Below are 17,810 nucleotides of genomic sequence, written 5' to 3' on the forward strand. Positions count from 1 at the left end.
GTATAGGACAGAAGGATATCCAGAGATGTTCCCCCTTAATATCTGTCATCTGGCTGAAAGCTTCAGGGCTTCTCAGAAATTGCCCTCTAAAGCACAAAGACAATGGTAGACCTAGGTACACTAGCATTCAAACTGTGTTCTGTCCCATAAAATAAAGTGAAATTGATCAAATTGTAGTCCAGATATAAAGGACTCTGGTAGCTGGACTTGAATATCTGCATCATTGTAGAGAGACCCATAATCAGCAACAATTAGTCTTGAGTTCCAGTGGAATGCTGTGATCAGTAACCCAAGGTTGTCACTTTAAAAGCGTCATTGATTAGAAAGCCATTTTAACGTTCTTAGTACAGCGGAAAACAGTTGCACTGATTAAACAAGCTGTAAAACTGATCTGGTGCATCAGAACATTTCCTTTTTAAACATGGTAGTGTAGTTCTTGATTTTGCACAATTATAAATTTTAAATGAACAAAAACAATCATATTAGCATTTTAATAGCACAGTGTAAAAGAAACAAGATACTACATTTAGAGTATTATTGGGAGATAAGGGATTAATTCGTGTTAATTAAATGTTTGTTAAGATTTATTTAATTTTATATAAATTGTTCTTTACATTTGTAGTAAGTCAAGTATAGAAGTCAAATACAATACATTCCATCATTTTACATCACAATAATAAGAAGCATCTGTCAATCTTGAGAAATTAATGTGACTCATTAATTTGAGTCACTCATTAATGTGACTCATTTTCACCCAGTCCCATTACAGTTTTGTGGTGTAACCTGAAGTAAACAATATGATGAATGGACTAATATGAATTGCATTTTATTCGGGTCAGATACCCAGTATATAATAGTACGTTGTGCCTCATGATGTCACAGAAACATTCAATTCCCCTGTTCCAAAGAATGGGGAAGTAACCCACACATTTTTGTTGCTTTATCATAGTGTGTGGGCTGTGACCATGACAATGACTTTCATCTCAAAAAGTACCAGTAATATCATCACCTTTTTGTGTGACAGTTTTTGTGAAGCCTCGATAATGGAATGAGTGTGTTGCATAATGGAATGATTGTTCTTACCATAATATTTGGAAGTTTCTTCCAGGCTTAGAGCGTAAAATTCAATGTAAGAACATCATGTATTCAAATGGTGAACACTTAACACAAACAGAGCTTACAGAAAACCCGATTCACTCTTCAGCAGGAGCTGGGTGTGCAGGAAATGTTCAGACTCGAGACCAATTAGAGAGGCTGGAGCTTCCTGGTATAGAGATTAGTTTTAATACCAGAGGGAGCTCTCCTGATATCCAAGACACAATATCTATGGCAACTAGTACCTTCACATTGCTAATAAGGAGTAGTCTCCTTATTAATAAACAGACAAGATAAACAGTGTTCTGATGTGTTCATTTTTAAGATTCACAGCACAGGAATTTGTATTTTAAACATACAAGATGAAACTAACTCGCCTCTTTAGCTGGAATGGGCTCTCTTTAATGATGTGGAGGCTTTAAAAAGGTCAGTAACACATAACTCTAGTGAAAAAATCAATGGCAGGGGCATTTGTTCCTCTGTTGCACTGACGAGCCCCAAAAGCCACATTGATTTTGTTCCATTTTTCAGTTGGGAAGCTTCCTTTCATAATACTGGAGGGACTGCAGGTCATCCATCCTGAGGCTGCCCCCCCAACAACATGTCGATACTAGCACTTCAACTGAAGCAGCCCAGATCCCATAACTGTTGAGATGCATCCACCACTAGCCTCCAGAAAAAAAGCTTCAGCCGTGTTTTTCACATATTCGGTCAATCGTTTATCTGGCGGTGGCGGCGACATATTATAGAACATCGTCACAGATCTCTCGTGGGTGTTTGTTTCGTTTGATATCTGGTTATGCAATCTAAAGGTCACACAATGACATATTAGCCATTCACCCACTACTATCAGGATAGAAATGTTTCATCACAGGATGCAGGCAGGAAGTCACGATATATTAGTTATTGCAATGACCCTCTCCCTCTATTACACAACGGCCAATCTAGCCTCTCTTCACAGGATGAACCTGGGTTTAGGTACACCTTATTAGCTCATTACATAAAATTTTTCCTTTGTGTAAAAAAACATTAATTCATTAGATTTTTATTGCTTGTTTGTTTGCTGTGGTTACACTTTCTTTTACGTGGAGCTGTGTGTAGTGTAGCTATACACGTTATATAGTACTCTACATATCTATTAGGGTTAGAGCTGATGTTGGGTACATGGCATATGATAAATATTACATATACGTTTTACCCGTTAACTTTTTTTGTTGTTTGTAAAGTGCACTGGGAGCACTTAGAGTGGCAAATTGATCCGAGATAGTTCTGAGATTGATAATTGATTAGAGGAGCGACCGTCGGTAAACATGAACGTGTCGTCATTTTTTCCCCTAAATGTAAACCAAGCTAGTTTAAGTTGGAGACAAAACATCCCTAATTTTCTTGGTCCCCTCACAGACAGTCCTGGACCCCTCACAGACAGAGCTAAAATTTAATTTAATAATGTCTTCTGGCCCCGTTTGGTGCTGACATAAGACACTACACAGTCCTCTCCACTTAGGATGGGAACAAGGAATATCACAGCATCTGGAACCTTCTCGTGTCAATCTGGGAATGAAGGAGATGGTTTGTTATTGGGTCGCATAGCTACATATCAATTTAGGAAGTATCCAATTCCTGTTCAACACAAAATACCAGACCTCGAGCTGTTCCAGGGTATGCCTGAGAACCTCATTATCTCATCTCCTGGCAAGCTGGATGAGCATGGACAAATACGGTTCTGAAGGGAAAAACAAGAACTACAGACCTGCTGTCTGGAGGCTTTGTTTCTCTGGGGCCGCCGCAGCGTGATGAGTAAGTAGATGGGGTTTCTGCATTACTACAAATTTGTTTTGTTTTTTTGAGACACAATCGTGGCCCTGCGGTCAAAAATACTTCCATGCCAACCAGTCATGGTTGCAGCAAGGAACCAGTAATTAACAAACGAAGAAGACATAACATTGACGTGTTTATACAGGAAATGCTTGTTCTGAGCATTTAAAAAAGGGAGGAGGGAAAGTTTTGTGAAATGTCAGTGTTGCAGATGAGAAAGAAACACAGTCCAAGACAATTTCAACATGAACTGATGTGATTTTACTGCACCATGTTTCCAAAGAGATACATCCATCAGGTTTAAGAATGCACACAGGATTCTTTCTTTCTATGGCAGACTTGCTGAAAAGGGAACCGGTGGCTCCTCCTTGAGTCGTGACGTTTCTCCAGGATGCAGTCAAGCACTCAGTTGATGTCTTGGGGCAATACAACACACAAATGGGTGTAGATGTGTATAACAAAAGTCTGGGGGCATTGGAGGACAAGGGAAGGACCATGAAACAGAATTACTAGATTGGACCAACACTTAATTTGAATTTGGAAAATTTTGTGGCAACCAATTGTTGTACTTGCACTCTAGTAATTCTACTTCTATGGAAAACATGTATTTGAGGGCAAAGCAATCCTCTGCTTGACATAATGTAGCCACTATTCATTATTTCTACCAGTTTTTGTCCTTTTAAGTTAACATGTATCTTTTCTGCTTATGGTGCTCTGCAAGTCATAAACATCCATAAAGACAGACGAATGCTTAAAATGTCAGCATAAAAGGCAAGCTGGGTGACTATATATGAAGACAACAACTACAACTTTCACAGCACTGGTATTGGATTTTTTTTAAATACTCAAGCATGTTATTCATAGAGTAAGGAGAAAAATAAATAATAATAAAAAATGCAACTTTTGACCTATGCAACTTTGTCTGCCATATATTTTCATTTATATGATGCACACATTATTTGCCATTCGGCAACTAAGTGAAAATAAAAATGTCTATTAAAAAAGGGCAGATTTTTCCCATAATCAGTACCATGCATTTATTTATTTCATTCAATGATTGATTTGTTGTTACGTGTGTGTGTTTCTGAGTTTTTTTTTTTTGTTTTTTTACTTTTCCTTATTTAAATTTTTTTTACCCTTTAACTATAATGTAAATCTTGAGTTAGAATAGTGTTGTCTTCACATAGACTCAAATAATGTTTCTTCAATCGTTCGATTCCCAGTTCACATCCACCCTATTGCATGTTGACACAAATATAAGGATGCAGCAGCGGTCGCGGGTGCCTTCTATTGGGGCGGGGGGCAGGGAGGGAGTGGGGGGTGTCGGCTCCTAAACGACAGCCTTTGAATCCTTGCAGTCCTGAGTGGTGGTGCCTGAGTTAGTCTGTTTATTGTCCGTCCTCTCGCCCAGGTGCTTGCCTTGTCTGAAAGATGAATACAGAGAGTTGAGCACCGGCTGCCTGGCAGGCGCATCTCGACTGGCATGTTTATACGCAAACGCCGCCCCGCGGGTTAAAGGTCGGCCGAGGAGATGACGTTGCGAATGAAACAATATTTACGTTGAGATAACAAGACAATTATTTCACACTTTTTTTAGGGGATGGGGTGGGGGAACTCGTCAGTGGTTTAAACCAACTGCTGGTCACTAGGGATCTTGAAATTAGTCAAGGAGACATGTTCATTCCCACTATCGACAAAAGGGGCAATGTGATGACCTCAAAGGCCAGACAATACACTGTTAGGTGTATTTTTTTCCTTTCCTTTCTTTGTTCTTCCACTCACTTTACCAAACCAAGGCTGGAGCCACTGTAAGAAAATATTTCTCTAACCTTTTCCAGGCACACCTACTATGAAAATATTCTTGAATGGCTTCAGCAATTTCCTTTTTGTCTGTCCATGACTTCCACGCTCATATTTCACACTCCAGCCTGCAGCTCATCACGGAAGAGATAGTCAAAAGGTTGCCACAGCCTGGGAGAAATCCGTCGTTTCCCACCGCAGCGTCTGATTACGACATGATAAAAATCATGCAAAGTGCTTAATCAAAATAAAGCTGAGTAGCCTATGTAAATGTGTGTGTGTGTGTGTGTGTGTGTGTGTGTGTGTGTTGCTTTCCACAGGTGGAAAAGGGCCTCACGAAATATCTGGACTTGGGAATGAATGAGAGAGCAGAGGGGGCCCATGACTAAGTAGGTCTCTCTCTCTCACACACACACACACACACACATACACAGACAGGTACATGTGACTGACTTGTGTAAGTGTGCACTGCGTGAGTCTGTGTGTGCGCTCAGAGGTGGTCACTCTGTAAAATGAGGCGACACGCCTCCGTCTCTGACATTTAAAGGACAAATCGCATCCACATCTGAGGCTAACTCGACATGAATGCCCCACCTGCCCCAGCTTCCTGTAAACAAGCTCTGCACCGCACAGCCACTCATCACAAAGCCGTCAAAATCAGACTGGCTCGCATTGACGGTTACATCTGCATTTACAAACGGGACTCCTGGTATCCGTCATCAGGCATGGGTGCCGTTACCCCAACATTAATAACACGAGTCTTGCATTTACGTCAAGCTAATGTCCAAGGCGCCCTACTCTTCCTGTATAAATTGCAAATAGAAATTGTGTTATGGCAACAGAGCTGCACATGTAAACACACTCAGTTTCCATAATAAATGGCAGTTACATTAATACAATCAAGTGCAGCTTTTTATATTGTGTATGCAATGGAACAAGGGATTGAACAATGCTTAGCTTTATTGTAACTCGATACACATACTCCTTTCTTCTTCAAATCAATTCAGATTTTTATCTCAAATTAAAACATTTAGTCAGTTTGGACACACCTTCTCTTTCATAACGCCAGTACATAACTCCACATGTGTTCATTCATAGTTTTGATGCCTTCAGTGAGACTCTACCAAAGTAAATGGTCATGAAAATAAAGAAAACACATTGAATGACAAGGTGTCTCCAAACCTTTGGCCTGTACTGTATATTATGAGTCACCCATATACATATATATCACCTGGAATTATTCTGCATAAAAGAAAACAAAACTTGAGTGACAAATAAATTGATTCTAATGGTCAAACCATGTCTATTTATATACAGAAATTATCAAAAGGCATCATTGCTCCTTAACCTCACTGGTTTTAATGAAGACTGAGTCAGGCATCAGCATTTGAGAATGGAGTTATTTATGCTACACTTGTGGACATGTGAGCAAATGGATACTTACGGCCCGCCTTGTACATACATTTCACATGATCCGTTTTCTACCTTGATTGGTCCATCCACAGGGTCCAGTCCCTGTTCCGACAGCTGTTTCAAGGCACTTAGAGCTGCCTGCAAGGTAAGAAACAACAGATGGTTAAGTGAGTGAGCAACACACGTCAGCTGCTTTTCAAATAACACTTACTATCGGAAACCCTACACCAGCAGGACAGTTTTTACTCTCCCTGTTTTCTCTGCACCCCCGCCACCCCACCACCACACTGTTTGTCTAGCGTTGCGGAGTTAACATTTCCACTTTGTGCTGGCCTGCGTTTCCGCCAGCCGATGACATTTACATTAGTGGATAGGAAACGTAATGTGCCATTAGGCAACATGTAGCGATAAATCCCAAAACTGCAGAAGAGATCACCAGACAGAGCCTAAAATAACACCAGTAACATCAGTATCATGCGGCATGTACAGTGAACACATGGGTTTGAAGAGGAAAAAGGAAATGTCATAATTACATTGACAGATGGATACGCATAAACAAATTACAGATATATCTTAAATATATAACCAACCCTAAAGGACTTTTGGAACAAAGCAGTGGTACAAAACGGGCAGATAGATTTCTTCTGCTGTTTGTCTGGCACAGAGTGGTAAAAAGAGGCACGGTGTGAGTGATTAGGTCACAGCAAGGCGATGACACAGGTTCAGGACTGCAAAGCCTCTCCCTGTCATGGCAGAGCAGAACGACGGTGGGCAGAGACACCAGGGTCCAGCCAAACTCTCGCCTACATCCTGCCCACGAAGGCCAGATGTGCAGCTCGGGATTGAGGAGACGTGCTGTAAATCTCACCAGTGACAGGGGGGGTCCCACTGCGCCCCTCCCACGTGGTCAAAAAGACCCACCCCCCACTTCAGATTCTAGTAGGTGAAAAGGAGAAAGGCAGAAAGAAAAAGTGGTGTTTGTGTGTTTAATTTTTCCCTTGAATCTGTACAAATAATAAACATTTTAAGTTTTAAAGAGATGAGGAAACTTTCCCACAATTCCTTCCCACCCTTCCCAACCATCTCTTAGACTATTGACTAAGGCTGGGTGTCCCACAACACAAAAGTGCCTCACCTCAGTATTCTGTTTCTCAGCATTTCAGAATTTTGGGAACTCTACACAGAGTCGTGCCACTGAAGCAAAAACCATAATAAATGATTTGGGAAGTTTATTTGAGGGGATTTTTTGTTCCATATGATTTAGAAATTTTATCAGACAAACATCTACATTGAAGAAATGCCTCAGAATATTTCACCGTAACAATTTTGCAATAAATAACTTCAATGTATATTTTTTATTGCCAATGAATTCAAATTAAAATCATGAAATTTGGGCTCATTAAATCAACTGCATTCAGTCTAACCATCAGAAATTCAAAGGCTGAAAAATGTTTTGATAATCAGATGGAACAGATAATGAGATTGTGAGACTTTATGGTATGGTGATGAGAATACTGTCTTCTAAGACAATAGCCCATCCACATTAACGCATGGTGGAAATGAAGTTAATTATAATACATTTGACAACCTTTAATCCTCAAACTTCAATCCTCAGAGCTACCCCTCCAATAGAGTAAAGCCTCATTCAGAGAACATCGTTTTAAATCCAATTTTGAGGTTACTGGGAGACACCATCCAAAATCTGGTACTGGAAGGCAAATTGATAGTTTACCAGTAAGCACCAGTCACTAAATGAAAACATGGTCAAAGATGCTTGCCAACTTGATGCTGACTGAGACCAAATATCTAGTTACTACATATCTGGTTGAACAGCCAATAAGTGAAAGTGAAGTGATTGTCATTGTGAAGCACAGCACACAACGAAACGTGTCCTCTGCATGCAGTGGGAAGCCATGAAAGGGTTGCCTGTGTCCAATAAATTGCAATCACTGGGACAATTACCAGTTTTTGTGTGCAAAAACAAAGGAGTCTAGAGCTATTTATAATCAGTGTACATCTGCTTCAGAAGTCCAGGACCAGACCTAAAATAAATACACAGTTGTCTATTATACCAACATACAATAACATCGCTATTTTTCTAATTAGATAAGGGGGCAATTGAAGTCGGCTCATCTTGTGCACACACCGAGGTGAAATATGTTTAGTCTAAGCCAAGAGGCCGGAAGTGGCTGCACTCAGTCATCGAGGAAATAAAATTTACAGTGATGTTAATGACGGAAAACAAACCGGAGTCCCAAGAACAAATTAAAATATTTCAAGGGCCACTTAGTGCTTTCACTCATCTATCTGGTTATGGCTTCAAAAGACAGAAAAACAGTGCTGGAATGTGACATCTACCGCTCCTAGAGTGGAGAAGAGGAGGGAGGCAGAAGAAGAAGCGAAGACTTTGTCAAAAGGACAAGTCAAGCTCATTTTTCTGCCTGGCTTTAATGGCCTCCCTGAACGCATTTTCATTTCCTTGACTGCCTTGGCTAAACAGTGGTGATTCCCCAGAGACACGAGTCCCATGCACTTACGCCAGGTTCCCCAGCAGGGAGGGTGAAGATGGATTTGAAGCTCTGGTGTTTCCAGCACCTTCTCCCGCACAGGGGGGACATCGACCAAGGAGACTTTGGCAGACTCAAAGCCCCTTGAGCCGAGAGAAGACAGTCAATCGCTCACGGACCAAATGAGGAGAGCTCCCCCTCATCCTTCTGCTGATGTAAAATAAGGATGAGGCATTTGTGAACTGAGCTGGGTGTTTTTCGGAAAAACACTACCGGGATCGGCCCGGTGTTTATGCTGGGCCAAGATGAAGCCGGGAGTCACAGACTCTTCGTCCTGGGAGCCCCTCCTCGTGGTCCAGCCAGTGTTTTCTCTCCTGGTCCTACTGAGCTTCCCAGGACGGAGTATCCAGCAGCCACATCCAAGAGCATCAACGGAGGCTTCCTGCTGCTCTTTGATCAGCCCTGCCATCATTTGTTTTGGTTGCCACCACATCTCGAGGAGCATATGCAGTCACAGGAAACACTCCATTAAGCCCTCGGCAAGGGTGCATGGGGATCCTCTCATGGCGTCCTTGGCAGAACAATAAACCGACAATGATCTGAGGTGCAGTCACACAGCGGGTCATTTCGCAACAACATGGAGGGATAGATTTCTAGGATGGCCCCTTTTTTTTTTAAAGATCATGTTTATATAACATATAACAAAATAAAATGTTGATTTTATCTAACTGGTAATTTGTGTTCATCTTTACTTACCACAGTAAAATCTCAGCTCTTTAAACAATGTTAATGTTGCCAGATCCCATTTCACTGATGTTCAGCAGATTATTTTGTTTGTAATAGTTTTTTTATGAACTTTCCATTATTCTTCTTACCCATGCTTAAAGCAGAAAACATTACACACAATTGAAGACGTATGTTTACTATTTAAATTCAAGGATCAAAGAATGAAAGCAAAAAATGGGAATTTAAGGTTAGATTTGAAATGTGGAGAGGGAAGTGGCTTAGGCTAACCTATAACATTTTTAACTATTCTTCTATGCGGTTCTAATTGGTTACTAGTTAGATGAGAGGAACTGGAACTCTGGAACAGAATGTAAAAGTGTTTCTGTGCTGCACAATCCCTGTTTTTAATCTGTTTGAAATAGCTCAAGGCTTGTTTGAATATTTTCACTCGAGCTTTTGATACTAATGTTCCAAACCATGTTTGTGGTACATGGGACAATGTTGTTGATGGTCAGAGTGAATAAGTGGGCTGTTGGTCTGATGTCGTCCTTGATTTGCTCCTGAGAAGACAACCAAAACCCCCAAAATGTTGCCTTTTTGTCTCCATCATACAATGATATAAACCTAAACAGACACAACAAACAACTGACTTCACAGCTTTCCTGTCATGTCAGAAAATCATCTGAAGATATATGGATGTTCTTTCAGGTGTCCAGCAGGTTGACACATGGACATCTCCTTCCAGACTAAACAACCACCAGCACTGCATGTAAGATGAGGGTTTGGTGGCAGGAGGGCGGGTGCTGCTGTGAATTTCTGAGAACACTTTCATGGAATGGATGGGGTGTCTCAGGTCTCTTCACTGGGTTTTTGTTTAGGAGGGAGTTGTTCCATTTTCAAAAGGCCATATTAAACCTGCCGACGCTGCTCTGCTGCAGTGAGCTGGTAATGTGAGAGCAGAATGGAAAGAGAACACCAGAAAACACACACACACACCATTCTCTCTACATCAAAGCCCTGGAGAGCAGTCCGTGTAGTTCTACTGCACCTCTTCTCAAAGTCCACTGGACCAAAAACTGCCTCCCACTCCTGCACCTCGCCTATATTTTACATCTATAAAGCGAGAGCATCTGAACGGGAGAGCCGCTGTAGGAGAGCACCAGATGAGTGTCGTTTTCAAAAAAGACGACTTGGAAACAGGACATACCACAGTCCTCGGCTCAATGAGCTGTGAAATCACACGAAAGGAAGAGCTCGATAGGAGGGAGACGTGGAATTTCAGTCCTTTATCTGGTCCAGCTTCAGACCCCCCCCACCCTGTTTCCCCGGGCTGTCAGTGTCATCAAACTGACAGGCCTCAAGCCTCTCGTGATAAACAACACAGAGGTCCTCCGCACAAATCCCTGCGGTAAAAACACACTTGAAAATTAGAAGGTAGAATAGTAGCTGACACCTTCACACCTAATTTACAGCCACTCATCAACACTTTTATATTCCCCTGCCCGCCAGACTCCTGTATAATTCCCAAACCATCAGACACGCACATGTTTCCAATCGTTGAAAGTGATAAACCCGGTGACATAACAGAGCGGTGATGGTGAGGCCGAGCAGGGGACTATGTGGCCTGCAGGGTGACTCCTGTACATCAGGATTATCTAACAGGGGCAGGTGAGGCTCTCAGCGTGACTGGAACCGCCGTCTGCGCTGTCCGGGCGAGGGGCAGACGAGGGCTGGGTAATGCCGTGGCCCTGCCAGGTGAGGGATTGCTTTTATTATCAGAGCTGGGGGGCTTTTGGCAGCAGTGCACATTTAGAAAGGCCCACTCGATCTCAACCCAGCCGCTTGCCAGAACAAGGCTCTTCACTCTGCCACGCCCAGCCTGGCTACACAGGCCGTTTTAAACATGGCTCCCATCCAGGAGCCAGAACAACCTTGTAATACACTCTTCTGATTGCTCATAGGCACACGCACAGAAAGATAAGGAATTCTTCCTCCTTAAATACTCTGATTAAATATGTGTTTTTGTTTAAGTATTACAAAAAATCTAGTGACACAAAACCACATAGTTAAATTCAAGACTCATATGCATGAATGGTTAAAAACTAGCTGTGGAACATGATCATCAATAAATTAAGACTCAATTTTTATATGAAGTTCCCTTTTTTCACATTATACAGCACTAGATACATTATCTTGGTGAACTAAGGTAACTTTCACAAAGGTAAACTTTCACATAATGCTATATTCCTGTAAATAAATGAAAAAATATATGCAGAAATATGCAGCTTCTAAAAAAACACGACCTTTGTTAACAATATTTTGATAGTTTTTAATAGTTTTTTTTATGCATTAGAAAACTGTATAGACATTGGCCACAAGACACCACTGTATCGCAAATACCCTAAAGAATACAAACATTCCCTTTCAATTTCTGAGCCTACAAAACACATTTCCAACATGTGTCCAACTTGAAGCTATGAGCGAGGATAACGTATGTGCTACAGTAATCAAATTTCCAGATTTTGCCTCCTTGCGCCTGTTCAGTATCGCTGTGCCCTGCCCCCTTCCCAGGGGAGATGGACTCGGCTGACATAGGAAGCCATAAATTAGGCCTCAAAATGCATTGGCGTGTCATGCGTCATTTGGGACGGAGAGGCCCGCATTATCCACCCGTCACTGGGACGCTGGGGGTGGCACCTCCAATGTCTAAACACAAACCACATGGGCAAGTGTCTGGGCACCACATACCTCAGCACTTCGGCCTGTCACTCAGTGCAGTCCTCCTTTATCATAAAGCGATTCCTTTCAATAGAATTTTGTAGGGCTGATTTCTAGCCTTTTGGCCAAATTGCAATGAGTAGTTTCATACAAGATCGAACAAGTCTACACTCTACCCAAACACAAACATCCAAAGTTTGTGGATGTCCCATATGTTCCCCATAGGAACAGAAAGAATGCACATTTTTAGGAGCACTGATTTAACACTCTAAATGCCAGCCTCTTTCATTTGTGAACTAAAATGGGATTTACAGGAAAAACACGCATCCAAACTGGATCAGAGCACATCTGTCCAAAGATAATATTTTTGCATATGATAATAGGAAACAGAAAATGTGCATATTTTTAATGGAGGGAAGGTCCATAAAATACATTGAGGTACTTTAACAGTGGTACAAGAGCGGATGTTCTACATGAGCGGATGTTCTACAGATGGTCTCTATAAATCCAGGGAAGTACAGTATGTTAAAAGCTCTCTTGGTCATTGTGCTTATTCAGTGGTGATGCATGATAGCAATGATGATAGGCCATGAGCTGTGAATGGGGTTTTTTGTTCATTGTGGAACAAAGCCAGGTGCTATTTCTACATAGCATAGGTAAATTGCCTGCTAACACAAGGCAGTCATTTACAAAAAAGGAAATTCCTTGTAAAGACTCATAGGTGACCCATAGCTGTAACTCCTGAAAATCTCAGCGCTGACATCAGATATGCTCATCCCCGTTCAATTTTCCACCAGCTGGAGGGAACAGGATTCTCTACTGTTGGTTTGGGGAGCATCCCATATCCCAAAAACACACCCCTGACACTCTCCCTGCAGCCGAATGGAAATGTGTAGGAGGGAAGCCTGGCTCCTGCCAGGATCAGGGGGTTTCCCATCTCCCCCAGCCTCCCTGAGTCGTTCCCCACCCATCTACAGGTCCCATTGCGGCCGAGCAGCCTGGAAAGTGCAAATCAATGACAAGACTGGGCGAGCAGATAAGCACAGAGTAAAATGCAAAGCAGTTATCACCGCCTGGCTGTCATGTGATTAAAGGGCTGGGAGGGAGGGAGACCTTTAAAACGGATTTGGCAAGGGAGCGATGCACAGGCCACAATTTGCATGAATTCAGAGCGGTGGATAAAGACTGCAAAGGCTGACATCAGTTAATATCAGCCAATCTCTGTCTGTCATCAAGGAAATTGGCAGAGGCCTCCAGGTCTTAAATTGAGGAATTCCAGATAGGAAGTGAAATAAAGTCCATTGAATATAACGTCACAGGCAGGATAGAAAAGAGACATCTTGCCAAATTGATTGTACTTCTGTCACACAGACTACAAACTATCCTCACAAATGACACCTGCAGACAATGTGCTCTGATGGTCCTCAAAATGAATTAGGAGAAAACTAAACTTTCAGCTACTGAGGTTCAATTAGGAGAATCATAATGCAATCATTTTATCTGCGCTGATGGATCTCTATTCTAAATAGCTGATGATTGGTGACATGTCTGGAAATGGTGTAAATAGCTAGAGTAGATAATGAAGTGCGGCAACATTAAAATTTCTGCTTTGATTTTGGTAATGCGTTTCAACTACCGAGAAAGATGCAAAAATGGTGAGGAGGTGCGGAGTTGAAACGGACTCTAGACTCTGGCAACGAAAGCAATGTCTGAGGTGTGGGACAACTTTGACCATGATGTTAATAAATGTATAAACAACATATTCTTGACAAAAGTAAATGAGCTGTGTGGATGTGCATTTTTGAATAATACAACCTGGTAGCTGAAGTCAACAGTACAACATGCCCATTTTAGCATGTTGTACTGTGCAATGGAGATGGTGCCTAATCACCCACCTACACTAAACTGTGTTTCACAGCCACTCATTTATATTTCTTTCTTAGTCTAGCAAGCCTTTTTCTGCAGTGAAGGCCAATACATACCTAAATACTATGGGGCAAAACCAGGTTTGCACATATTTCTGCAGCTAGTATTTTGACCCACTCTTCCATGATCTTGAGATCTTCTCAATACCTGTTGTGTTTTGGGTCTGTCACTGAGCACAGATTAGATTGAGGTCTGGAGACTAGCTAAGCCATTTCAGAACCTTGTAATGGTTTTCACATTGTGTTTGGGATCATTGTCATGCTGGAAGATCCAGCCACATTTCTTCTTCAATCCACGTTTCTTCTTCAACCCTCTTCAATTTTGCCCAAAATCTCACGATACATGGCCCCGTTCATCCTTTCCTTAATATAGATCAGTCGTCCTGTCCTCTTTGCAGAAAAGCATCCCCAAAGCATAATGTTTACATCCCCATGCTTCACAATGGGTATGGTGTTCTTGGGATACAACTCAGCATTCTTCCCCCTTCAATTACGAGTTATTTTCTCCCAGTCCTCCTCTGGATCATCCACATGGTCTCTGCTAGACTTTAGATTGGCCTGGACATGTGCTGGCTTAAGCGTTGGGACCTTTCGAGGGCTGCAGGATTTTAATCCATGAGTGTGTTATTAATAGTAACCTTTGTTACTGTGGTCCCAGCTCTCATCAAGTTCTCAAAATCATTTATATCCCACAAGGTTAGATCTTTCATGGAGCACCAGGTCGAGGGAGAATATCATTCCATTTTCTAATAATTGATCCAACAGTTGATCTCTTCTCACCAAGCTGCTTGCCTATTGTAGATTGGTTCATCCCAGTCTTGTGTAGGTGTACAATCTTGTCCCTGGTGTTCTTAGACAGCTCCCTGGTCTTCGTCATGGTGGAGGTTGGAGTATGACTATTTGAAAGTGTGGACATGTGTCCATTATACAGATAACGAGTTCAAACAGGTGTCATTAATACAGGTAACAAGTGATGGTTAGAAGAGCTTCTTAAAGAAGTAACAGGTCTGTGAGGGCCAGAATTCTTGCTAGTTTGTAGGTGCCAAACATCATACACATAAACTCTAAAAATCATGCAAAATGAATTCCTGAATTATTTTTTTTTACGTTCTGTCTCTCACAGTAGAAGTGTACAGTGCTTCCAGAAAGTATTCACAGCGCATCACTTTTTCCACATTTTGTTATGTTACAGCCTTATTCCAAAATAGACTTTTAAAAAATCTACACACAATATCCCATAATGAAAAAAGTTTTGGCAAGGTTTTGGCAAATATATGAAAAATAATTTTTTAAAAAGCACATACAAAGCTGGAACAAAAGTATTCACAGCCTTTGCCATGAAGCTCAAATTGAGCTCAGGTTCATCCTGTTTCCCCTGATCATCCTTGAGATGTTTCTGCAGCTTAATTGGAATCCACCTGTGGAAAACAGTTAGACATGATATGGAAAGGCACACACCTGTCTATATAAGGTCCCACAGCTGACAGTTCATGTTAAGAGCACAAACCAAGCATGAAGTCAAATGAATTGTCTGTAGACCTCCGAGACAAGACTGTCTCAAGGCACAAATCAGAAATATTTCTGCAGGTTTGAAGGTCCCAATGAGCACAGTGGCCTCCATCATCTGAATATGGAAGAAGTTCACAACCACCAGGAAAAACCAACCACCTCTTTCTAGAGCTGGCCAGCCACCTAAACTAAGTGATCCGAGAGAAGGGCCTTAGACAAGAAGGTGAAAAAGCTCCAGAGATGTCAGAGCTGAGGTCCTCTGTAGACAGAGGAGAACCTTCTAGAAAGACAACCATATCTGCAGAAAGATGACTGCAGCAATGTACAGAGACATCCTGGATTAAAACCTGCTCTAGAGTGCTCTTAAACAACGACCATTAGCACACAGTCAAGATATCTAAGGAGTGTCTTCAGGACAACTTTCTCATTGTGCTTCAGTGGCCCAGCCAGATCCCAGACTTGAATTTGATTGAAAATCTCTGGAGAGATCTTAAAATTGCTGTGCACTGACATATCATATTCAAAAATAATTGTAATTGCTGCCAAAGATGCATCGACAAAGTATTGAGGAAAGGCTGTGAATACTTATGTACATAAATAAGTAAACTTGTTTCACATTGCCATTATGGGGTGTGTAGAATTCTGAGAAAATTTAATCGATTTTGGAATGACAAAATGTGGAAAAAGTGATAAAACTAAGTACTTTAAGGATGCACTATGATGAAATTATTATATGGCACAGAGTTGAGAGTGATTTCAATCACATCCATATCCTATTCTGTAACTGGTATCAACTGAGGTAATTGGCAATTTGCAATCATCTCCAAAACCCCTGACCGTGGGATCTCTAGTCTTCTTACTAGGGACTCCACAAAGATTTACAATGAGTGTGTGTTTCTGTAAGTGCCAACTTGTATCAGCCACAGGGTGTCTCAGATCAGAGTCTTAATCCCTCCACTTGTCAAGGTGTCTCTCTCTCTTTCCCAGCAGGGGAGACAGTGGCACACCAAAGGATGGGGTGGCCAGGCGTGGGAGAGGGATTCATAATTCACACGAACTAAATCCCGTAACCGGAGAGCATATGCAGTCAGACAGCGTTTTACACCTCCTTTCCTCCCTCTGTGGTGAACAGACTCCCAAAGCTGAAAACACCAATAAAACACTCAGATGTGTGGCGTCATGGGCGGGTCTATTTTAGAGGGTGGAGATGCAGAACTATATTACTTTATCATGCAAGGGTCCAAAGAATGGCCTACACCATGATACAATACATGGTCAACTCACCTTCACCGGCAGGAATGGCAGAGCACATTCAGGAAATTGCCATGCACAATGGCCACAATCAGGCTAAATCCCAAACCATTTTCAAAACATTAATTTGATTGTAAATTCACCAGAGGAAGGTCTCTATAAAATAATACACACTATCTATCTAATGAACAAAAATATTAAACAATGCAAAAAGTTGAGCATTTCCAAAGCAGGCAGCTTTTGCTCTGATGGCAGCATTTCACATCTCTTGGTTTCTCTCAACCACCTTGAGTTAGACAACAGGGACGGTTTTCCGGCAGTCCTGAATGCTTATTCTGAACACTTTCTTATCATTCACTCTTGAACAAAGTGAACAAAGCAGGTAAAAAATTTGCTGTTTCTGGCTTTGGAAACTTTAATATGGTCCTCATATTACTTTCAATAACTGCCACAGCATAAGCGCATCCAAACTTTTGACTGGTTCTGCAGGTAATGAATTACTAAAATCCATTAACAAAGGGAACAAAGTTCTTAGTAAAATTGTAATAAGGGAGTGTGCTAGCATGTGTGTGAAAAGAAAGAGAGGATTTTCTGAAGGAGATGCTCCGACCCAACGGGAAAGTGGTGGGGCAGTGGTGGGCAGTGGTGGCCTAGCGGTTAAGGAAGCGGCCCTGTAATCATAAGGTTGCTGGTTCGAATCCCGAGCCGCCAAGGTGCCACTGAGGTGCCACTGAGCAAAGCACCGTCCCCACACACTGCTCCCCAGGCGCTTGTCATGGCTGCCCACTGCTCACTCAGGGTGACTGGTTAAATGCAGAGGACAAATTTCACTGTGTGCACCGTGTGCTGTGCTGCTGTGTATCACATGTGACAATCACTTCACTTAAAAAAAACACTTTAAAACTTTAAATTGACAGAGCCCACCGTTCACCTGCTGCCAAGCCAGGCCCTGGGCAGACAGCATATCCCGTAATCACCATATGCCTTCATTGATATCAAATAAAGGATCTTCTGATCCGAGAGGCTCGGCGATGCTGGACGTTGGAAAACC

General features: G+C 41.9%; 1 protein-coding gene across 6 annotated transcripts in view; it reads right to left on the reverse strand.

The window, feature by feature from the left end:
* Positions 1-3,148: 3,148 nt before the first annotated feature.
* stau2 (staufen double-stranded RNA binding protein 2) overlaps positions 3,149-17,810 on the reverse strand; it is a 62,657-nt gene continuing 47,995 nt past the window's right edge. For 2 of the 6 annotated variants that reach the window (XM_028969476.1, XM_028969473.1), the window contains 2 exons: positions 6,155-6,261; positions 3,149-4,334 (listed from right to left, as the gene is read on the reverse strand). In XM_028969476.1, the coding sequence (XP_028825309.1) occupies positions 4,241-4,334; positions 6,155-6,261 (201 nt within the window). In that variant the 3' untranslated portion in view covers positions 3,149-4,240. Of the gene's footprint in view, positions 4,335-4,739; positions 4,915-6,154; positions 6,262-17,810 lie in introns of all 6 variants that reach the window. The other 4 variants (XR_003748838.1, XR_003748836.1, XR_003748837.1 and 1 more) reach the window with 4 other exon arrangements.

The sequence above is a fragment of the Denticeps clupeoides genome, chromosome 2, assembly GCF_900700375.1.
Source record: "Denticeps clupeoides chromosome 2, fDenClu1.1, whole genome shotgun sequence".
Lineage (NCBI taxonomy): Eukaryota > Metazoa > Chordata > Actinopteri > Clupeiformes > Denticipitidae > Denticeps > Denticeps clupeoides.